Source organism: Hippoglossus hippoglossus, chromosome 4 (genome assembly GCF_009819705.1).
Source record: "Hippoglossus hippoglossus isolate fHipHip1 chromosome 4, fHipHip1.pri, whole genome shotgun sequence".
In the NCBI taxonomy this organism is placed as follows: Eukaryota; Metazoa; Chordata; class Actinopteri; order Pleuronectiformes; family Pleuronectidae; genus Hippoglossus; species Hippoglossus hippoglossus.
Window position 1 is genome coordinate 5,868,615 of NC_047154.1, and position 23,387 is coordinate 5,892,001.

General features: G+C 43.6%; 1 protein-coding gene across 1 annotated transcript in view; it reads right to left on the reverse strand.

The window, feature by feature from the left end:
- The window catches only part of herc2 (HECT and RLD domain containing E3 ubiquitin protein ligase 2), a 43,004-nt gene that overhangs the window by 17,275 nt on the left and 2,342 nt on the right, over window positions 1–23,387 (reverse strand). Inside the window, 58 exon segments of the mRNA XM_034582090.1 lie at window positions 168–279; window positions 663–838; window positions 928–1,019; window positions 1,241–1,346; window positions 1,455–1,645; window positions 1,754–1,893; window positions 1,985–2,093; window positions 2,230–2,355; window positions 2,473–2,641; window positions 2,720–2,818; window positions 2,906–3,048; window positions 3,247–3,514; window positions 3,628–3,770; window positions 4,267–4,413; window positions 4,670–4,808; window positions 4,907–5,137; window positions 5,268–5,464; window positions 5,548–5,695; window positions 5,975–6,124; window positions 6,126–6,163; window positions 6,258–6,411; window positions 6,413–6,441; window positions 6,538–6,730; window positions 6,846–7,033; window positions 7,153–7,195; window positions 7,198–7,346; window positions 7,453–7,604; window positions 8,087–8,223; window positions 8,324–8,500; window positions 8,704–8,837; window positions 8,921–9,116; window positions 9,242–9,369; window positions 9,556–9,688; window positions 9,778–9,992; window positions 10,101–10,251; window positions 10,343–10,446; window positions 10,539–10,715; window positions 10,904–11,089; window positions 11,190–11,345; window positions 11,439–11,623; window positions 11,713–11,891; window positions 12,141–12,265; window positions 12,394–12,622; window positions 12,766–12,966; window positions 13,044–13,237; window positions 13,319–13,570; window positions 13,673–13,786; window positions 13,898–14,055; window positions 14,555–14,706; window positions 14,810–14,998; window positions 15,395–15,568; window positions 15,831–16,002; window positions 16,120–16,224; window positions 16,690–16,831; window positions 18,560–18,660; window positions 20,828–21,050; window positions 22,882–23,010; window positions 23,187–23,280. Of these exon segments, the coding sequence (XP_034437981.1) occupies window positions 168–279; window positions 663–838; window positions 928–1,019; window positions 1,241–1,346; window positions 1,455–1,645; window positions 1,754–1,893; window positions 1,985–2,093; window positions 2,230–2,355; window positions 2,473–2,641; window positions 2,720–2,818; window positions 2,906–3,048; window positions 3,247–3,514; window positions 3,628–3,770; window positions 4,267–4,413; window positions 4,670–4,808; window positions 4,907–5,137; window positions 5,268–5,464; window positions 5,548–5,695; window positions 5,975–6,124; window positions 6,126–6,163; window positions 6,258–6,411; window positions 6,413–6,441; window positions 6,538–6,730; window positions 6,846–7,033; window positions 7,153–7,195; window positions 7,198–7,346; window positions 7,453–7,604; window positions 8,087–8,223; window positions 8,324–8,500; window positions 8,704–8,837; window positions 8,921–9,116; window positions 9,242–9,369; window positions 9,556–9,688; window positions 9,778–9,992; window positions 10,101–10,251; window positions 10,343–10,446; window positions 10,539–10,715; window positions 10,904–11,089; window positions 11,190–11,345; window positions 11,439–11,623; window positions 11,713–11,891; window positions 12,141–12,265; window positions 12,394–12,622; window positions 12,766–12,966; window positions 13,044–13,237; window positions 13,319–13,570; window positions 13,673–13,786; window positions 13,898–14,055; window positions 14,555–14,706; window positions 14,810–14,998; window positions 15,395–15,568; window positions 15,831–16,002; window positions 16,120–16,224; window positions 16,690–16,831; window positions 18,560–18,660; window positions 20,828–21,050; window positions 22,882–23,010; window positions 23,187–23,280 (8,844 nt within the window).

A 23,387-nucleotide genomic window follows, 5' to 3' on the forward strand; every position in this document is an offset into this window, starting at 1 on the left:
AAATAACTACAATATGCAAACCCTGAAAAGTACTAAATTAAACAAAGTTTGCATTTATTCTGCTACCAACAGTCTTTCCACTTCATGCTTTTTTGTTTGTAATTTGGGAAAAGTAAACACAAGCCTTGAACTTGAAATATGATTTTATTATGTAGCAGGCTACACACCTTTGAACCCTTTAGTCCTCCCAGTTGATCCTTATCATTCAGACCCCACACAAACACTTTGGTCCTGATGGTGGCCGCTGACTCTAGACCTGATGACTTCTTTCGAGCAAGACTAAGGGACAAAACAAAACACACAGCGAGAGCATGAATATTAACTTATGTCATTTCTACTTCATTTTTCTTGCCTTGATTACCTGAACATTTAAAAAACATTGCTGTGTTCTAGTGGACATAGCTTCCTGAATTTACAGGAATATATCAACATACTCTTAATGTAGCTTAATGGTCCAGGTCAACCAATGGTAACCTTTCATAAGGACATTAAGCCATGTACCTGTGAGCATATACTGGTGTGTCAGCAGACACCTGTTCTGCACCCAAACTGAAATAAAGAAGAGCCTGTTCGCTTGTAACTACGACAACAGCCAACACATTCATTAAGGTATGGAGAGCATTCATCCACTTCTAAAATATTCATTCTGTGGTCGGCTGTACCTCCCAGTGGCAGTTTTGTCATCATCCTCTTCTTCATTGTCAGACGCCAGGAAAGGGACCGTGGCAAGGTCTTCATCCTCAGCTCTGATGCGCCCTACAATGCCAAGTCCGTGAATCTTGCAGTCTATACCAGAGCTGCGGCACTGCTTGATTGCGACCTCCATGTACCTGTGATACTGTTGAAAAGATCCTTCGGGTTATCACAATACTAATTCTACAGTAAAAAGCAAAGATTAGAAGCTGATGTCAAACTAAACCAACCAACCTCAGTGCAGTCACTCAGCAGGAGGACAGTGGTGTCTGTGGGATTGATGTTGATTGTCTTCAGCTCAATCAAGTTGTTCAAAGAGCTTCCACCTGTATATTAAATCAAATGTACATATCTGGATGAAAAATGTCTCTTCTTTCTAAAGAAATAAACATCTGTCTCTTTTTAACAATGTCACAATCACCATATTGACTATTCAAGAGCAACGCCTCAAGGGACAAACATTAAACCTGCACAAAACAACTGTTTACTGGCAAGAATGCACACTATGTGTGAACTGAGGGGCAACAGATAAAAATAAATAACCGACCTGACACCACCACTAGTGACGGCATGTAGCTGCTGTCTGCGGGGTCCACAATCATCTTCAGCCTGTGTACAAGTACGTCAGGGAAAAGCTCCAGACGAATCCAGTGCTGCAGAGTGAAGAATGACAAATCCTCTCAGCTGATGCATTACACTTCAACAAAGAAAGCTTAATAGCTGTCATTCATCTCATTAGAGTATGGAATTCAATCTCCTACCTTTCCCTGCGAGCCGGAGGACTGCCAGCACTGATCACTGCAGTCAATGAGCCGTGAGGCCTGGTTAACCGAGGAGGAGACGCTGAGGGTCTTGACGGCACGAGACCAATCGTCAATCAGCATCCCGCGCTGGCTGCTGTGATGCTTCTTGAGCTGTTTTCCTGAGCGGCCGCAGAATGCAGGAGACTGGCCTGATGGAAGGTAAGATGAACAGGTTCACACAAATGTACACACAGACACACACAAATGTACACACAGACACACACACACCACAATATCTGACAGAACATGTGACCAACCAGGCTCGTTGATTCTGCCAAAGGAATGTCTGGTGTTATGTTTGCGCGTCTTGAAGCAGTTTTCGCAGAAGTCAAAGTCGTCACAGTTCCTACATTTGAACCTGGGACCATTTATTGGGAACATCTGACAGCCATCACACCTGCAGATAGTGCAGAGATGGCATTGAAACAGCATGTTGTGATACATAGATACTGTAACTGGGTAGAGAGGAATCTTAAACATATCCTTACCTCACTCCCGGGTGAACACTGGGCACAAGCTCCATCTCAGACAACAAGCCAGTCCAGTGGGACTGCTGAGAGAAGTCTACTATTACATCCTTTCCATTGGCACTGAAAGCTAAAACAAAATGTTAAGGTCTATTAGTAGAGGACAGAGGAACATTAAACCAAAAGATTTGTTCATCAGAAGCAGGTTATAAAAACAGTTCAAAATGGATATGATACAAGATTAAGGGCTACATGTGACGGCTTACCTTTCACAACTCCCACACTCCTATGAGTGACAGAGCCCCATTTGTACTTTGGCGTTGTGACTGTGGGTTTCACCCTCACTTTGTCACCGATTTTTATATGGGATGGAGAAGTTTGTGGTGGGAATCCTGGTAAAGGAAATAATGACCCAAAACAGGTCAAAGGGTTTTAGAAAAAAAAAAGTGGCCAATGTTTCTCCAGAGTGAGTCATAATTACCAGCATCACAATGAAATCTCAAACTTACCAAGTAGCTCGATATGGATGTAGCGGACCCAGTACGTTCCTCCTTTCTGTTGCCAGTCACACTGCACGTTTAAGTCATGGAGTCCATCTCGGTCCAGTTTAATCACTTTCCCCACATCTCCATCATACACTTCCTCGTACGTTCTGCAGCACTTCACCATCATCCCCACCTGCACAGAAGTCCGTGATCATTCAGGCTCGTGTCATGTTTCTTTCAACCAGATTCAGAAAAATGCTGCTGCTCTTACCTGAATGTTTTCTCTGATATACACAGCATAATCATCATTGCTTTGGAAATCTGATCTCTTCTTAAATGTCTGGCTTTCAGTCACGACTGCACCTGCAGGCTAATGTAAAACACAAGGAATATTACATCTGCTCGTCCATTACCGAGTGAGTTATGGCACAAATAAAAAACAAAAGGACTAAAGTACCACAGAGAATGTCGGCTCAGCCTCCTCCAGCTCCTCAAGCACCTCCTCATCAGAGTATTCATCTGACACAGTGTCGGCATCTGAAAGCTCAGTGACCTGAACGTCCGGATGGTCCAGCAGCCAGCTCACCAGAGCCTCCACACCTGATGTACATGCTCAGTTACATTCCAAAGTATATTTCAAAACATTACTTTAAAATTTAGAGATTTAAATATAGCACACACAGTTGCTATGATAGTTACAGAGTCTTAGCTACAGTGATATAGACAGAGGGTGAAAGTTTCAAAAGCAAGCATTCCAACATATTCACTAATTTAGTTATATGGTATATGATCAAATACCTGGTGCACCAGAGGTACTGCTGGTAGTTCCAGACAGAGACTTCAATGCAAACTCAATATTCTTGCGTGGAAACCCCATTTCCATGAGCTGGAGGACTAAGGGTAATGGAGGGACAGGCGACGTCTTCTGTTTCTTTTGTTTAGGTGGTCTGACATGTTGTATGGTGACAGGTGTGGTGGCCTCACTGGAGCTGCTCTCCTCAAACAGGGGAGAAGATGGGTGGGCTGATTCCACAGCCAGGTATTGACACACTGCCAGAGCCGCTGCCTATATGTCCAGAGATACAAAGATAAAACTGAGGTCAAACTAGACAGAGCAGCTGAACCATTCTGCTGGTATCACTTATGACCAGGTTGCAACCGAGAGGTCTATTGACTCACCTCCATCTCTTGTCTGTCAAAAATGGCTTTGATCGGGGAGGGCTGAGTGGCAGCGGACAGGAGCTGCTGCAGGAGGATCAGTGGAGGCAGTGGACCCTCAGGAGACAAGTCTCCCACATCAGGAGATGACACCACTGGATCCTCTGCAAACACAAAGAGATGACAGGGAGTGTTGAGAGAACAAAATCAAATTTTACATTTTTAACCAAGGTACATACTATCTGTTAGTATAAAATGTTTGTTAAAACTGTGCTCTTCAACTTAGTTTACATCCACCCACATCTCTTATAATCTCAGGAGAACTTTGACAGTGTGCTAGGTAAACAGGCTGGCTAATCAGACACTGCTGAATTTGTCCTCCCACACAGGAGCTGTGTTGTCTCAAAAAGATTCACTAATTGTGCAAGTCCACCCACTGGGTGCTATGATATAAACCCCAAAGCAGCAGAGTACAGATTACATTTTCTATTTCAACCACTGATGGTTTTTCCTAAGATTACTTAACTGGGAAAACCATCTATGGAAGTAAATCTAAAATACATTAAATAAGAAGACACACAACAAAAGACTACTTAAGACCCTAAGAAACATAAGTAGTGTATTAACTTATTTCCTTTGCTTAATTTATTGACGTCTCACCACTGGGGTTGGGTCCAATGTCCACGACTGCCGGCTGAGACAGGATCTGTCTAAGTTTGTCCTGATGAGAGAGCAGAGCCCGCGCTGCTTTCAAAATATACAGCCTCAGCTGCTGACAGCGTAGTAAGTGGATGTCCACCTGGTCAGCTGGAGACATAATAGGTTGAATATAACTCACCTGACACGACAATAAGACACTTAACACTAAATCAAAACATCTTCCATAGCATAGAACCTTTTGTTATGGTCATTATTTGAGAGGGAATGAGACAAGTAACTATTTATCACAAAGCCTCATCACTTGACTGAACAATAATTTAAATACAGTTAATAATGTTTTCATTTTATGAGCCAGATATGAGACCATTAAGATTTGTGTTGTGTCCCTGAGCAGTCTCTGTACCTGTCAGTCCTCGGCTAAGGGATTTCTTCATGCGCTGTTTCTCCAGTTTGCTTCCAGCCAGGCTGACCAGCTGAGCCCAGACTGCCAACATGGGCTCAGTGAAGGGCAGGTTCTGCACACTGAAGGATACTGCATGTAGCTGAGGAAAACAACCATTTAATAAAGTCAGTATTTGACTGTGAAAGTAATACTAATGTGTGAGTTGTATGTGCTGAAATGAGCCTCTAAACATCATACCGGTCTGAGATGACTGAGCAAGCAAACCCTACAGGTCCTCATCTCATAAAACTGCACAGTGATTCGTCCTTTAGGGGTGATGCGTGTGACTGTTCCCTCTCCGTACTCCTCGTGAATGACCTGGCCACCAAGCCTGAGGCGCCCATCAATTCCTCCAATCACTGACAGCACGGCCATCAGACTGCCCACTCTGGGACCCTCCGAATCAGGAAAATATTCCTCCAGGAAACACTGAAATAAGGATACGAGCAGATTGAACTCAAAATTTTTATAGAACTGAATTTCAAATAAGTCACAATAAAAGTATTGCCGAGGGTTGATGTTTTAACACAGACATTTCTGTGAATGAAAGAATTCTTACTGCTTCAGATTGGCATCCTGCCATAACATCTCCGATGGCACTGAGCTGAGCGTTGATGTAATCATTGATCAGACTGTTCCACTGGCCTAGAGAGTGCAGCGTACGCAGGACAGCAACAATCTCCTCAGCCAGGGTACTGCTGTGAGTGGCTGTAAGAGATGCCTGAGGGCGGGACTTCCTCCTTCGCAGGGAACCCTCTGTGAGGAGGAAGTAGCGACTTGTAAAGACATATTACAGCAAAAACATATATTTTCCCCTTAAACCTGAATCAATGCTGCACCTCTGAGAAGTGGCAGGTCTGACGAGCAGGTGCTCAGTAAAGTTCCCAAGAATGTGAACAACTTCTCCACCAGGAACTTCATGTCCTGAGAGCGCTCCATCTTGTCCCATGAAGGTAGGACTGCCTGCAGGAGACGTAGTGCCAGGATCTGGAGAGATGCAAGATGCATGAGACAAAGGGGTGTCAACTCCATAATAATAATAATTTATGAAAGCAGCCTCTTTTTGCACGACTACCTGAATCCTAACTTGATTGCATGCTCTCCATTTCAGTTACTCAAATAGAACAACAATATCAGAAAATGTATGCATAAACCTCTTCCAACAATATTCAACTTAGCACGGGGCTCTTTTATGACATCTCTACTCCACATCTGGACTGCAGAATCTATATCATGAACTCCTTCCACACAATTACAGTAACCCACCTGTCTCTGCAGAGTAACGGCATTGAAGGACTGGTGTCCCTCAACGATTCGGATGAGCAGGTTGATCCATGCACAGGGTGCTGAGCGTAGCTGCAAATCTGGGGCATGACAGCAATGCTGCGTAATAAAGCCCAGTGTGCACCAGCTTCTTGTGCTGCTCCCGAGACACCAACCTGTGGGAGTGACAGCCTGAAAACAAATGTAAGGGTCGAGTTAGAATAAGATCATAACAAAATACGTTATTCTTTGAAAAGCTGTTTACCAAACATAGTGGTTCAGCTACCTGACTTGTCATTAGCTCCCACTTTCCACAAGCATCCTCAGCAGCCCACACAGGTGCGTGTAGCATCAGTCTGCAGCACCTCTGCGTAGATCCCAGCTGAAAGCGACAGTGACTTCAGCAGGTTGACAGTGCTGGTCAGCATCATAGCTGTCGGTGTGGCTGCTCTTCTCCATCAGTTCACCTTCTGTAACAAAGAGCAGAATGTAGAGATGAGGGGTTGAAGCTCTCATCTGGTTTTGTAGTTGTGGTCTTTACTGAGACAGTGAATATTACCAATTACCTGTGTCATCCTCTGTATCGGAGTCCTCGGTGGGAGGCTGGGCAGCAGGTGGTGGCTCTGCCAGTTTAAGATCATACTTGCCCTCTTTGCCCATTCTGTAGGAGTTGGTGCTGCTTGTGTCCCACTGGACCCTGATCCAGCCATCTTCACCCAGCTCTCCGATGACCCTACCCAGACCTGGTGCTGGACCGTCCTGGACAAAGCATGCACGGTGTCAAGTACTGAACAGCAGTGCCTTTCTTACCCGTTTTAGCTACAACAAAGCATTCCATCAGCTATCTAAATTACTATAAAATAGTTTCAGGTACCTGGTCTCCCCATTTCCAGTCCACTCCCCTCATGACCCTGGTGCCTATCTTCATCATGGCAGCCAGCTCTGGGCCAGAGGCAGGAAGAGGGGCAGGGGTAGCCTCCTTTCTGGACTCCTCCAGTACTGTGGCAGAGCCTCCGTGTGCACATAAACTCAGATCCTCCTCACTGCTGTCCGTGCTGGGTCCTGGAAACACAAGAATAAAAAAAGATATCAAACACCTGCAACCATAAAGTTGGACAGGTGCACTATGCATCTGCTCTGGCTCAACTGAGTGTTGAATATTTAATGTGAACAGTACTCACCTATGAGCCTGAGGATGCTCTGGGTGAGAGCAAGGTATGCCAGAAATTTAGCAAGAGACTGAGGCTATTGGAGCCGTGTTTGAGCGAAAGCATGTGTATCATGGCCAGAAGGAAGCGGGCTTGTGGAATGGTGCCGAGACTTGGTCCCGCTGGGTTCTCATTGGTGATGGTCTGCAGAGGAACAGGCTGCACACCTGGTTACGAGACAAACAGATGGTCAATACATTGTGTGTAAATATTATATCATACAAATAGCAGTTTATATTTATGAAAAGAAACGGTCAAATTCCCACCACTCACCGAGCTCTTTGAAACGGGCGCTGGCCTCAAGCAGGATGTTGCGAACGTTCTGAATGGCCCAGGAATACAACTTGCCAAAGGTCACCTCCAAAAGCATGCGGTTGAAGGGAGGGATCAGATCCACGTCCTTCAGGCAGTCAGACAGGGCCTCTCTGAAGAGGAGAGTTGAAACCGCAACATGGTCAGAAATAAATAAATAAATAATACTTTTTATACACAATTTGAACATTCATTTGAACGTGGGGCGGAAAATGTATTTAAACTGTCGAATGACCTGTTAGAATTAAAAATATCCATTCTAGAAGCATATCAGTCCGTTTGAAGTAGTTTGTGTCCTGATCCAGCGATCACTGCCAGCTTGACCTATTTCACGCCCTCTTGAGCTATCAGTCAATTAAGTCCTTAATGTTACTTTGTTGCGTAAGCAAGCAAAGGCGTCCTGAGCGGACAAGGATGTCCCTAGGCTTGTGAGAATACAGACGAGCTGAGCAATGTCAAGTGTCAACCCTATCTGATTGTATGTGTGCATGTTTGAACTTGATTTTTGAGAAGAAAAACAGCCCTATACTCTACAGGATTAGGGGAAATAAATTAATGTCTTTTTTTTATTATAGATCTAAAACTGCAGACTCACCCAATGTTGGTCCCTTCTGGTATGACCCTCTGCCAACCACAGAGCATTGCATATTGCACCGATGGCAGTAGGAAGCTTTTGGAGGCCAACTTCAGCATGGTGTCGATGCCCTCTAGCCTCACCTCAGCCCTCTCCAGCTGTGACGAGATGGAGGTAACACAGTGGTTATGTTTTGACTTTTCTTGTTTTACAGACAGACAGTGAAGTTACAGATCACCTCCTTTCATAAACTGTCACCTGTTTCAGAAGGCACTTCCTCATCTTTTCTACATCCAGAGGCTCTTCTTTCAGTACAAACTCCACTATGGTTGACATAAGGCTGGACTTGGAGAAGACCCCCACAACACTGTGTTTCAGCCACCGGTACTTCTGGACATGGGCCACAGTGTTTAAAATCGGCTGCCATTTGTTTTGCTGCAAAAATTATAAAAGAAACGGGAATGTCAGTTTGCACTGTAAACAACTGTTAATGCTAACATTAACAGCAACAAGGAAGCCATGGTAGTGGAACATAAAAATAAGTTTAAAAAAAGGAAACTCGTTTTGATAAACATGTGTTGTGTGTTTTATTCTTCAACCTGGTAAAATCTTGTAAAAATATAGCTCAATTAAATAACCTTGGATGTCTTGCTAGTGGGTGATTTTCTATCCGCAGTTGTGGGGCTGATGTTAACATTAAGTTCTTCTTCATTGGTCCCTTCATTTTCCAGCTTTGGCTCTTCAATGTCAGCAGACTCTGACTTCTTAGGCACTAAAAAAACAGAATAGATTTAGTTCAGAAAATGTTTATATGTTTATTATTATATAGTATGTTGTGGGTTTTGAATAACCCACCTCTTTTTTTCCTTCGGTCCCTGATTAGTTTCTGGGTGATCCTCCTCCAGCGGGGCTGAGAGCTCAGCTGCTTCAGTTTGGACACTATGGACAGGTCGTTGCTTACGGCTGGACGCAGCTCATTAAAGAGGAATCGCAGACGCTCAATGACAGGGGCACACACCTCTTTATATGAGCGTCCTTGCTCCTGATGGGTCTAAAATGATAGGAATAAAGCCAACATGTCATTTAAACCCTGTTCTTCATCTCTTCTCCTGCGCACAACAAGTTACCTGCAGAATACATGATGAGTATTTCATTATCATGAAGCAGGAATCATACCTTGATTAAAGAACACTTTGCCTGGTAGACCATGCGGCACACATCAATCACAGATTTAGGGAGGGACCTCTGTTTCCCTTGGTCCACTCCCAAGGCACATTGACTGACAAGTGAAAGAGCAATGTGACCTGTGACAGGTGGAGATTTTTGGTTAAATTGCTGTAACTAATAATAGTACGGGAGATTGTGCAGTTGCAGAAAGGAAAGACTAAACTAAAAAATGAAAAAAACAACAACAATAATAACTACATTTCAGCAAATAAAAAAGAGCCTTTAATTGCTCCTCAAAACTCAAAGTCCAGTTGCTAGGTTACCGAGGTCTTGATGTTTGAGCAGGCAGCAGAGCAGCAGGCGGCCAACTTCCTCCACAGGGTGTTCCAGGGGGAAGGTGATGGGTGTAATAAGATGGTACTGCTTACAGCAACGTTCAATTTGGCATAGGAAGTCCTATAATGTCACAAACAAAAAGAGAAGATGAAAGCATGACTCCATCCTTTGGCTTCATGCTCACTGTCTCATTTGTCTCGTGCTTGTACCTTTACAGTGTGGTCCTGAGTGGTGTTGTCAGCGATGGCCTGCAGGAAAGGCTGCGCATGGTCACTGAGGGTTATTCTTCGGGAGTAGAGTTTGGCTTTGTCTGGAGTGGTTGTTCCGAGGGAGGTGCAGTGGTCTTCATCCTTCTCTTCATTGTAGTTATAGTGGATCTGACTGGTTTGAAGACCCCCAGAGAAAATGGAGGACTGGAGCCATTCTGTGCAAATAGATGAAGAATTTGAGTTCAAATTAAATGCAGTTTTTTCAAATGCAGACCAACATCTGAATTTTCAAACAAGGTTGGTTTAAAAATCATGAAACCCACTGGCACATTCAAGCTCAATGGGGGACAGGGGAGTGCTCTTGGCCAGGTAGGAGGCGTGGAGTCCCAGTAGCAGTCCCAGGTTCCTCTCTGTGTCAATAAGAGGGGAGGACAGACTGCTGAGGTCTGGAGTGGTGACCGTCTCCTGGTTAGGCTGTAAATGATCAAATATAATAAGATTAGTACCAGTGATAAAGTAAGAAATTACAATGTAGAAAAAAATTATACATTGGGCTAGCTGGTACCTCCATATACTGGCCAACACAAAAGGCCTGCATCGACTCTCTGGTGTCTTCAAACTGCAGAGCAGCTTCCAAAGCAACCACAGGGTCCTCTCCTGCAAACTGAGCTGTGAAAGATACGACAAGATAAATATAATTTATACAATCTGTTAAAACCTCCTGGAATTTTACACAATAAAGGTTTATTTTTTATCATTACCCAGGATACTGTTTCCTGTTAACGACTGGGACTGAGCCTGGAAGTCCTTGATGTCATAGACCTTTCCATCTATTACTGTCCAGAAACCACCGTCTTTGTTGTGATTCTCCAGGTCAGCCTTGCGGATGAGGGAAACTTCTTCATTGTTCTTGGAACTTTGACCTGTGAAGAAGGACCCTGCCACAGCAGAATAAGAGCTAGTTACGCTCAAATCATAATAGTGTGAATAACCATCAAATTTATAATCTTGATCCTAATAAATCCACTTCAGGGACAAGTAAGATAAGCCATTTTCAGGGAGGAAATGTGGAGGATCTCCGGAGTTAAGTACATGTCTGAGAGCAGCTATACTGTCAGTGTTTTACCCATAATGCCTGGCCATGCCAGATCCTCATTATCGTCCCTCTCATATCCTGGAGCCAGGTGATTGAAACGGTCGAGGTGCTCAAGGAGTCCAGCAAGGAGAGGGATAGAACCAGTCTCCTGCATCAGACCTGCATCAATGGTGAGGAGGAGGACGATGGACACCACCAACTCAGGCAGAAGGACTCCTACAAGTGAAAAGACAGAAAGCCATCTATAAGAGTCGAACGAGCGTTTTAAAAGATGTAATTCTCATCCTGCACACACATTTCTGCAAGAGGAAATTACCAGTTAGATCTCCTTCAATAACACGAGAGACTTCAGCAAAATGGCGGCGACCAGTAGAGGCAATACTTGTCGCCACTGGGAGGATGTCTCCAATGTGCGTACATAAAAGAGCTATGTATTTCTTTAACAGGGAACCAACACCGAGAAGCTCTGGATCTGCAAAAACAGAGGAATCAAATGTTTCTTATATAAAACCTTTTTTAAACCAGGATGAGTACAGAAAGCATTTGGGTAGAAAGAATGACTCACTGTATCCATTCACATTCTCTGTGCCACTGACTCCCAGGTAGAGTTTGCTGACAAGCAGCCTCTGGAAGCGCAGCAGCAGGTCGAGAGATGCAGAACGTTCCTTGCTGACATGCTCTGCCTCTAAATAGTTGGATATGCGGCAAGCAACATCCTTCAACCTTGCGATGGTCTGGGAAGCAATGTTCCTGAAGAAACCAAGATGTAAATCTGTTGGAAGGCAGTGAGGGGTTATGCTGTACAGTCTACACTATAAATTCAGGCACAGCGCATTCACCTCAACAGCTGCTGTACAAGTTGCACTAGAGGCAGGCTTTGTTTCCCTGCTGACTCGTAGATGCCGGTGTTGATGAGGTCTTTGTCCAGCATGGTGCGACAACGATGCATGGTGGAGGCATTGGCCTCCTGCTCATCGATCTCCTTCTCTTTCTGAGCCTCCTTCTTGGCTTCAATATCCTGTCATGAAAAACATGAGTGGGAAAAACAAAGAGGGAAAAAACAGAATAACAGTTATTTGCAAACAGAAATCTGTCATTAACTTTACCACGAGTCTATTGTAGCTCTGTTTTGAATAGACCAAATAGCTGACTGAAAAATAACCTTGAAACCTGGCTTTTGGGGTCTTTCAAATTCATCAGCCTCTCAGGCCAAAGGAAAATCTTCATCTACATTTTGTAAAAGAGTAGAGTGATAACACACACGGACCTGTATCTCAGCAGTGATGGCTGCATTCAGTGCAGATTCCAACCCTCCATCAGCCATTAAGCTGCTGACCAGCAGGTCGATCATGAAGCGACGTCCCGCACTCACACTCATCTCATTTCCAGATGCTGAAATAAATACATAAAACTTCAATCTACCCAGCCCCATCTTGTCTATTGTGCACATGAAAATTAACAGAATTAATGGACTACCAAGTGTTTCATCAGTATTAGCAAATGTTGTGATTTGCACTCACCAGCATTAGGCAGAAGTGAGGATAATGCCCTCGCTCTTTCCTCCGCAGTGGGCAGCAGCACTGACCAGCCACTTTGGAGGACAGCTTGGGCAGCTGCTTGCACAGTATTGAGCACCCCAGCATTGCTAGCTAATACTACCACTGTTTGTTTCAGGTTGTTGAGCAGCACACTGCCAAGCCCTAATCCCAACTCCTCTGGATTTACCTGGTTACTGATGGCCGCATGGAGCTATGGACAGAGAGGGAAGATTTCAGAAGGGTCATCTGCTGTTGTTTTTATGACAAACTGAGATGTTAGAAATAACGAGGCAGAGTCATGTGGTAAACTCTGCGTTAGAGAAGGGTCTGATCTGTTGACAGACCCCTGCCTACCTGGAGCCTGAGCAGGTTGAGTGTGGCTACTACCATACACTCCTTCTCCTGCGGGGGAGGCCAGTCTGAGCTGCCATCCATTCCCTCGCTGACCTGCCTCAGGAGCAGGTCCAGCTGCTCAAAGGACATGGGACATACGTCCACTACGAAGGGCACACGCTGTCCAACAGACCACTCTGAGCATGAGGACCAGGCAAAGCTCTGAAAACAAACAAATACTCGGTGTTGAATCTATCTACACTCATTATAACTATTGAAAAGACAGTCCTGTATATTACCTGTCCTGGGCCACAGGAGATCCCCACAATTTGTTTGGAGTTGAGCCCTGGCAGCGCCTTGGGCTGCTTCTTGTTAGAAAAGAGTGTATCAAAGTGCTGGAGTTTATCGTTGCTGCCCCAACTGTGCACCTCTCCATCGTCTGTCAGGGCTAAGCAGTGGGTAGATCCCACAGCAACATCCACAACTTTCTTCCCTGATTGCATACAAAAAAGACTGAAATCAGTATTTGCATTTTAAAAGCTACTGATGATTTTCATTTTTATAGGCGACTCACCCTCTAAACTGTCGAGTAACTTTGGGTAGCGGACGTGCTCATCAGTGCCATGACCGAGTCGTTGATTGTCTCCTTTTCCCCAGGTGTACACTTGGCCATCTTTGGTGAGGGCCACTGAAAACTGGCTGCCGCAGCACACCTTCACTATGTCCAGGTCCTGAAGCTTCTCCACAAGTTTGGGTGTCTTGCAGCCGTCACTGCCTCCTCGGCCCAGTTTGCCATAGTCTCCATCCCCCCAGGACCAAACCTGACCTATGGAAAAAATAGTAGGTGATTATAAACAATACTGTAATAGTTTGGGTAATGCTGCAGGTTTCTATTTTGAGAGTTCCAGCCAACAACCACTATTCTTACCATTTTCTGTCACAGCAAGTGTTTGTGCATCACCACTTCCACATGCCACATCCACCACCTTCAGTCCCTTCAGTGCTGTCACCAGCATGGGCGTAGTCTGATCCTCGCTAGAGCCTAAAACCAGATCAAATGACGAACCGATTTTCATAGATTTATCACACACACCAACAGGAATTATATCAAAGCAAGGCAGTGTACTGCAGGTTCAGTGGAGATGGAACTCACCGTGGCCCAGTCGGCCATAGTTCCCTCTGCCCCACGTGTAGAGCTCTCCATCAGCCGTGACGGCAGCGCTGTATGTGCTTCCGCAAGCAATATGGACCACGTGCTTTCCTGTCTGTTTCCCATTGAAGGCTGTGATCACTGCAGGCTCTTCAAGATACCTGATAGAGACAGAGATGATAGAGCACTGAAATACTTTTCCCAAATTGTTTTAATAATTTTGGGAAAAAACAATAGGCCTTTAAGTAACCTTCATTTTGGTGAAAGGTTTATATTTTTAGGAATTATTAATAACACAAATTCTATTTATAGAACTGTCAATTTTTTATGTTTTCATTCTTGTCTAAAACAGAGATATTCAGGTCAGCTCAGCTCTTTTGATCTATAAAGCATAAAACATTGATACGAATGTCCTAGATTTGGGAAATAATGTTCACATATAGTGAAATATGTTTTCACCATCTGGTTGATCAAAAATGTAATGGAGCTAAATCTGCTTTTTGTGAATGTCACTTACAAAGTCCTGTATCAAAGAAGCGATTTGAAATACATTCTCTCTCTCTCTCTAATTATTTTATATTATGTGACAAGGGGGAAACATCAAACTGGATGACCTCTGAGGAATTGAAATATCAGCCAGGGTATTCTCATGTAACTTACGTTGTGTCTCCATGTCCAAGGCGGCCACCATCACCGCAGCCCCAGGAGAACACCTCCCCGTTGGCTGACAGGGCCAAGTAGTGCTGCCCGTCAGGATGAGCTGCGAGCTTCACAATCTTTCTGGAGCTCAGAAAGTGCATCAGAATAGGAGCCTGCAACATAATAATTTAGTGACTTAATCTATAGCAGAATAAAGGATGTTTATTAGGCAGGTGTAGATTGCTTGACAGAAAATAACTGCATTACACAACTGACCAGGGTTGTGCTCTTGTAGTTCTGAGTGTAGACAGCACTGCTGCGGGACAGGATGAGAAAGCCCTTCTCTGAACAGACGATTTGTGTGACTCCGAGGCTGGACAGGGCTTTGCACTGAATGGGTCCACTTAGATTGGGATAAAGCTTCCACCCCAACAGGCCCCATGCAATCACCTCCTGTAAGGATCCCTGGGAAAAAAACAAAGTCAGAGAAGGAAACAAAGTCAGTCACATGATTGTTTGCTGTGACTTCTCCTCTAGCAAAAATACCTGACCATGAAGATTTAATTTTTTATGCCATACAAGTGTTATTTGTTTATGGTTATGTGTTTTACATAACCATCACATTTGATTAACTGCTGTTCCTACTTTTTCCCACAAAAGGATTCTTACTTGGGTTTAGTCTGAGGGTGACCATGTTTATCCCACCATACTAATACCAGTTAATAGGGGGCACATCACAGGCATACAGTAACTAGCACAAAGATCATTAAACAATCATGAAATTCCAGAAGTAGCATAACATGCCATAACAAAAATTAACAAATCTGTTAACTTTTGCCACTAAATAAAAAGAGTCTTCACCTTGTGTGACGTGGGAGAGTTGCACTGTGGAGGGCTGCAAGGAGAAGCCAAGCGATCCAGGTGGGCCATGATCACAACGGCTGTTTGGCGAAGGTCAATGGCTAAGTCGTTATCCTGAGGCAAGGTCAAGTAGCGCAGGAAACTCTCATTTGGACTCAAAGGTGCTGTCAGGATCTGGAAATCACAGAAATTAACCACAGAGAACTAATTAGATTTTATTCTCAATCGGGAATAGGGGGACAGAGATCCATGTATTTGAAAAAAGGGTGAAAGCAAGACCCTAGTTAAGCAACACACCTCAAACATTTTGTTTGAAAGGATTCTTGTTTTCTCATAGTCTTATTTTAAAATTATACAGAAAAAGGACACTGCTCCATTTCCAATATTTGTTTGGTATAGATCTGAACTGCTAGTGAGATATAGAGGAAGTTTTCACCTCAGCTTCCTCTTCAGGAATGGGCTCTTCCTTGCTGGTGTGTATGTTCTGAAAGCGCTGCAGGAGGGGTAGTAGAGGAGCGCTGGTTCCCTGGGTGGAGCGCTCGTTGTCCATCTCTCTTGTGCCACTTTCCCACAGACGCAGCAGTAACAGAACAGCAGACAACAGCTGACTGGAAAAACATGAAGATGAGAGGGCAAAGTGAGCAGTGAAGAAGAAGTGCATTTCAACTGCAGTGTGATACGAGGATAACAAATAAACAGTTGGAGACTGGAGAGTGTGTGGTTACCTGAGAGTGCCCCTCTGCACAGCCAGCTCCAGCAGGATGGCCAGGACTAGGTGCTGGTCCTGTAGAGGAATGTTGCCTTTGGTGGCGGCACTTCCATGTACGTCACTAGTCCCAAAAAGAGACAAGCATTGGGAATCATCAAGATGATCATATATTTATATATTTTAGTACTAAAGTACAGTAGCAACTGACCATAAAAAACAGGGGATGCCAGTGTAGAATGTTTTTCCGGACACTCATAACAACACCAGTGATACTGATCACACCAGACATTGAAGAAGTAAAGACCTGTGTTGCATGCAGTGTTTCCATAACTCCCATACCCACACCTAGACTGTGTCGGCTCACTCATATTAACTTGATCTCCAACTTGGTGTTTTGCACCGTTGCTTTATTGTAGATTTCCATTTTGTTTTGAACACATCTGAGCAGAGAATCTGCTGCTGCGATGTTCATGTGTGAAAGACAAACTCCGGAGAAAGTCCAGACCTCATTCTGCAGATATTCTCCAGAGTTAATGTCTGAAAACGTGTAACACTGGTCAGGACAACAACCCTAGAAAAAACAAACCTGAGGAACTTGGTGGCTCTCTCAACAACCTCCAGCCACACTGATGACACAGTTCCCTCATCAAACAGTGTGGCCTCTGGCAGAGCTCGCAGGGCATCCAGAGACTCCTGGAGAAGCTCACTGCAAAGATCTGCATCATCTCCTGAAACAAAGCACAAATGTTTTCCATTTTATAAATTGAATGTAGCATTTATACAGTGCATAACATAAAGGTTACCCTGAGATATAAACATTATAAACAGTTTAACAGACCTAGTCACCGCACAAATGTGGAATTTATAGCATTTTTGATTTACAATATATTCCTAAATCTAAAATTAAAAAGCAGTTAATGCACATAAGCATATAATGACACATACATTGCAACTGACCACAAGTTGGTCCAAAACAGATTTCCTTAGTATTTAGGGAAATGGTATAGGATAACTATTTTTAAATCACTTATTCAATCTGAGATACTCGCTGAATGAGAGCCCATTCCATCCTGCATGAATTTATGGGATATAACCTTCAAGCAGCAAATTTCACCAGCAACCGATCAAATTGACTGTTTCTGGTCTTGCCTGTTACAGTCCCACTAAAAATCTCTTCATATCTCCCAAGCATTTGGACAAATATTCACTCAGCAGGTGGTGAATGAAAGAGCACATTGTTACACTTCTGTTGTTCTTGCAGTGTATTCCAGGAACACAGCTAGACTGAGGATGAGAGGCTTAGGAGTGAGTGTGTGTGCACTGCTCATATTACAGGAAGGCTACAGACAAGAGGCCGGCTCTTTGTTCCGACCCAGTCCCTGTGGATAGGCGGCTCTCAACCTCACATCAGTGCATGATTAAAAAAAAACAGCATCTGTACTTGCAAAGCTGACACTGAAGAACTTTTAAACAAACACAGCTGCTGCCAAAGCCGGTAATTATTTGATTTGATCAGAATACGTCATAGTCTGAAGTGTTGTTGCGCTGGACTGTTTTACTAGAATACATTATGTTAAACTACATTAAAGGTTCAGTGTGTAGAATTTAGTGACATCTTATGGTGTATTTGCATGTTGCAACTGAATACCCCTCACCTCCCCCTCCTGTTCCAAACATCAACAAGAGCCTTCAGTTGTCCTAAAACCTCAAAAGGTGTTTAGTTTGTCCAGTCTGGGCTACTGTAAAAAAACATGGCGGCCTCCGTAGAGAGGACCTGCTCCTGATGTAAATATACAGTATGTAAATATAAAGGACCCTTTCCAGGATAAAGACAATTTAGATGAAACACACTAGTGAAAACATCATTGGATTTATTATATATTCAATTTCTGCCAATAGATCCCTTTCACCTAAAATATCTTACACACTGAACCTTTAAGTAAACCCTGAAATGAAAAATGTATACATTTTTAAACACCTATGACAAACATTGATAACTGATAGTTCCAAATCTATCCACCTTTTTATTTTCAGCTGCATGAAGTTCCAGCTGCATGAAGATTCAGAGCTACATGTAACCAAATGATAACTTTTCAGGTTAAATAGATTCACATCAAAGAGCGTTGTTTTTCCAACATGACACCCAGGCTCTGTCCTGCATTAACTCCTGCAGTCCTTCAACCCGTGGACACCACAAACCCAACATATTTTGCAATGCGATATTTTTAGCAGTAGCAGTAGCTAAAAACATTGCATTGCGAAATATGTTACTTAAAACAGAGCATTGCGAAATATGTTGGGTTCATAGTATCCACGAGTTCATTACTATGGTCAGCTTGTAAAATGGTGCAACACATTCATCAACAGCTGTTGAGCAAATATCCATTACTATGACAGCAGTCATCATTACTAAGGGGCCAAAGGTCTTCACTCTTAGAGTATCATCAAATTCTTACCTGATCTCCAGGCCCGACGCAGGAAGGCAAAGGCAAAAGAGAGAGCTGCCCTGGAGCCGACTCTGGCTAAACCTTCAACGCCTTTACTGACTGGACGAGGGCTGAAATAACAAAGTCAACAACAATGGGATCAACTCAAATTGTGTCCATTCTTCAGTGACATTCAAAGTATTTAAATGCTGACAAACTCGTTCACATATGAACAAGTGCGGAACACAGTAGAACACTAGACAACAAGGAAGTGCTACATATAGTATATTATACACACAAGATACATCCTGGCGTGTGCTAAACTGAGACGGCCCTCCTTGCTGTCTCTGAGCAACTTCACACTGCTAGAGCAGCCTCTCTCTCCTCTGTCCTTATCTTTCTAGACCTCTCTGCTGCATTTGACACAGTGAACCACCAGATCCTTACTTCCTCCCTTCAGGACCTGGGTGTCTCAGGCTCTGCTCTCTCCCTGCTCTCATCCTACCTCAATGACCGCACTTATCGGGTAACTTGGAGAGGATCTGTGCCTGAACCTTGTCCTCTCACTACTGGGGTCCCTCAAGGTTCCGTCCTGGGTCCCCTCCTCTTCTCTCTGTACACCAACTCTCTCGGCTCTGTCATTCACTCACATGGCTTTTCCTACCATAGCTATGCTGATGACACCCAACTAATCCTCTCTTTTCCACAATCTGAAACACAGGTAGCAGCACGAATCTCTGCCTGTCTGACTGACATCTCTCAGTGGATGTCTGCACACCACCTGAAAATTAACCTTGACAAACCTCCCACCCATGACCTGACTATTAACTTTGACAACTCCGTGTTAACCCCCACTCAGACTGCTAGGAACCTGGGTGTGACACTCGACAGCCAACTCTCCCTTACTGCCAACATTACTGTAACAACACGTTCCTGTCGATTCAGGCTGTACAACATCAGGAGAATACGCCACCTTCTCACTCAGAAGGCGGTGCAGGTTCTGGTCCAGGCCCTGGTCATCTCACGCCTAGACTACTGTAACTCCCTCCTGGCAGGTCTACCTGCTAGTGCCATCCGACCTCTGCAGCTCATTCAGAATGCAGCAGCTCGACTGGTTTTTAACCTACCTAAATTCACTCACACTACTCCGCTCCTCCGCTCCCGTCACTGGTTACCAGTGGCTGCCCGCATCCGTTTCAAAACATTAGTACTTCCGTACCGTGCTGCGAACGGATCGGGTCCAGTCTACATCCAGGACATGGTCAAACGTTACACCCCAGCCCGTTCACTCCGCTCTGCTTCGGCCAATCGGCTTGTTGCTCCCTCACTGCGAGCTAAACACTCATCAAAATCACGACTGTTTGCTGTCCTGGCTCCTAAATGGTGGAACAGCTCCCCATTGACATCCGGACATCAGAAAGTTTACACATCTTCCGCCGCTAACTAAAAACACACCTCTTCCGACTATACCTTGAATAACATTTTTAAACTAACAATTTAGTAGCACTTAAATGGCACTTAATTATAGCACTTTGTAGTTTTGCTTTTTTGAAGAAATTGTACTTTCTCTATTCTTGTTTTTCTGGGTTTGTACCCTCATGGTTGAATGCACTTATTGTAAGTCGCTTTGGATAAAAGCGTCAGCTAAATGAAATGTAATGTAATGTAATGTAATGTAATGCTAAAGAGGAAACATGGATTTGAGATTTACAGCTGTATGCCTCCGCCAACCAGTCAAATTGCAGTTAGAGCTACATATAATTCAGCTACATTAGTACAGTCTAGCTGCTTTCAGACCTGGACTTAACTTCAGGCCGATCACATTGTTTGTGTGTGAGTATGTATGTATGTATGTATGTATGTATGTATGTATGTGTGTGTGTATGTATGTGTATGTGTATGTGTGTGTGTGTGTGTGTGTGTGTGTGTGTGTGTGAGAGAGAGAGAGAGAGTGAGTTTTTGCCATCTTTTGCGATACGTCTAGTGCACACGTTGATATGGCGTTGATATATTTTCGATATATCATGCAGCCCGACAGCATTCTTCATATTTGAAATGCAAAGTCCAGGTAATGTCCCGACCCAATGGTCCAGACATTATCCAGGTGAAAACAGCTTATGAGAGCAGGAAGCTGGGTTCATCCTGGACACATCACCAGTCATCACAGGACTAACCACTTGCACACTTGCAGTCAAATCTCTGATTCATCTAACCTTCAACATTCCTGCTGTGAGGTGGCAGAAGTAACCACAGATACAACACACTAATCTATAGCTACGTTTATTTGATTTTTTTTACCTCTTATTGTCAGCAGCAGGCAGTTGTGGGCTGGGGGCCGTCTTCCAGCGGACCTCATATTTCTCCTCCATCATGCTGTGGCTCAGAGAGATGAGGTAGCGCTCCAGGATGACCAGGCGCTGGCGCAGGCGTTGGGCAGAAAGAGTGCTTTTGGCCATTAGAGCGGAGAGCTTCTGTTGATCGTCCACCAGGACCATCAGACAATCCTTCAATTCAATCTCATCTAGACACACAGGAAAATGAGCAATGGAAAAAATTATCATCCACAACAATTAAACAAGTACAAAACAATTCACAATAAATCTAAATTGCCCAGTTATGTTACTTTTCTTTTATGATTAGACAAGCCAGATACATTTTCATTGTATTATTAAGCTATTTATTTTCCATCAAGGTTTTACTTCTGAAATATGCAAGTGATTTTGAGAAAGTTGCCCAAAATACATGAAAAGTGAATGCCCAGAATATACGAGCAATTTATATTATCCCAGGCTTTCAGCATGGTTAACAAAAGACAAAACAAAAACATCACGCGAGTTTGTTTGACCTTAAAGAATAAGTGTCTACTGTGCTGTAAAAAGGATTCCACACAACCCACAAAAAACATTTTGACATCAAATAATTTTAAAATAACAAAACATAACAAAATATTTTTCCATTCTATTAACATGCTGCTAAATTTTAATTATTTAAAATTCAATGCTGCGTTAAATTTTGTGTATTTCACTCTAAAGTTTAAAAGAACCAGGGATTTTTAAGTTAACATGTGCACAGATAGTTGCATTATATACTTCAATAAATGATGAAATGACTAATTACATTTTTAAAAGAGCATCTCATCATCGTCACATCGCAGTACTTAATAACACCAAGAACAAAAACAGTGTTACATAAAGGGTCCTGTGACACTGAGATTATCACTTGTAGACCTCACCGAAAAGAAAGCTAACACACCATATTTAAAATTCCCCCCCACTAGCCTTCATCACAACTAGTCCTTTGTTCTGATTTGGTTCAGGAGAAAATGCTTTATTATGTGTCTACACAGAAGCGCTGCAGGGAAGACAAGAAGGGCCAAAATAGCCAGTCGCAAATCCACTTAAGCTTTATATAAGCCAGACTGGCCTGAGGTTGTATGAGCCTCATAAGAGTCAGCTGTGCTCGGCTGTCAAGACAGATATGTATCCCAGTCAGACAAAGTCGCTTGCTATTTATTATACATTATCAAACCTAAAAAGTTACTTGTGCTATAGAAGTATTACATTCAAAGAGGTTGATTAATTCAGAAAGGTTGATTTCATATGCAAAAGAGTAAATCAGAGTAAATCTGCCATGTGTCCCTGGACCATCCTAATTTCAAAACAATAGCTTGGGTCTGGGCTGTAACTGCTGAGGTCGACATATTACAGATTTCTGAGCACTCAGTGGAAAAGCAGCAAGTATGTTGTTTGAACTTAAAGCATCAATGACCTGGTCATGTAGTGATCCAGTTACACACACTGTACAATCACACCTGTGTGATTTCTGTGCTCAGTCCACACGATAACAGAAAAGTAGCCAAGCAGCTAGAAGCAAAGCCAAAATTCATAAGGCAGTAGACCATCCCCCGACCCAATGCTTATCTGACACCAACACAACACTGTCCCACCCAGTCCCTCTAGTAAACACAGCTTGGGTGAGAGACACTACCCCTCACTGGACCACATTATGACACCTACCAAGATTACTCTCCGGAGGGGTAAAAATAACCTCTCACTCCTGCGGCCTGCAAGTTGTCATTTAAGAGTTTCCACAACTCACGTGACAGCAAAACATGTGCACATCAGCAGGGCCTGACAGACTTCACACTAATAAATACAGATGATGACCATGTGTCGAAATGGTCAATGCATCTAGTCAACATCTAGGTGTTGTGAAACCATGAGATTAGTGACCCTACTTGGAAACAAAAAGGTGTAACATAACAAGACCTATACCAGGAAAACAGGGACACATTGTAGTTTGCAGCAACAGCATTCATTGTAGGTTTCACTCGCTTCAGGGTGCACGCTCACCTGGTTGCCGCCCCCAGTCCCAGGACTCAATGATGGAGTGATGGACAGATGCTGCCGTCTCCTCCTCTTCTTTCTTTTCTTTGTCGTTGGGTTCATCCTTCTTCTGAGTTCCAAAGCAGTCGCAATCTTCTAAGAGCGGAAAGAAAAAAAAAAATTACACATCAACTTCGCTCCCATCAGCAAGTTTAAAGCTTCCCGTCCGTGTGTTTAAATGTACCATGTTATCATAAACAGATGGCAGCAGCATGTGAAGCTGTCAGAAACATAAGAGGCTAAATGAATAGTGTAATCTCACAGTGACAGACCTGGGTGAGCTGATTCTTCTCCGTTGAATGTTATCTCCTCATCTTTTACCATTTCATTCCACATCTCACTTAGTCCCTCTGGAGAAAACGCCCGCTGTCAAAGGAAGTCAGAAACCGAAAATCAGTCGACACTTTTAAGTGTTAATTTATATTCACATCTTTATGCGAGTGTTTGCTCTGAAAATTCTGCATAAATGTGTC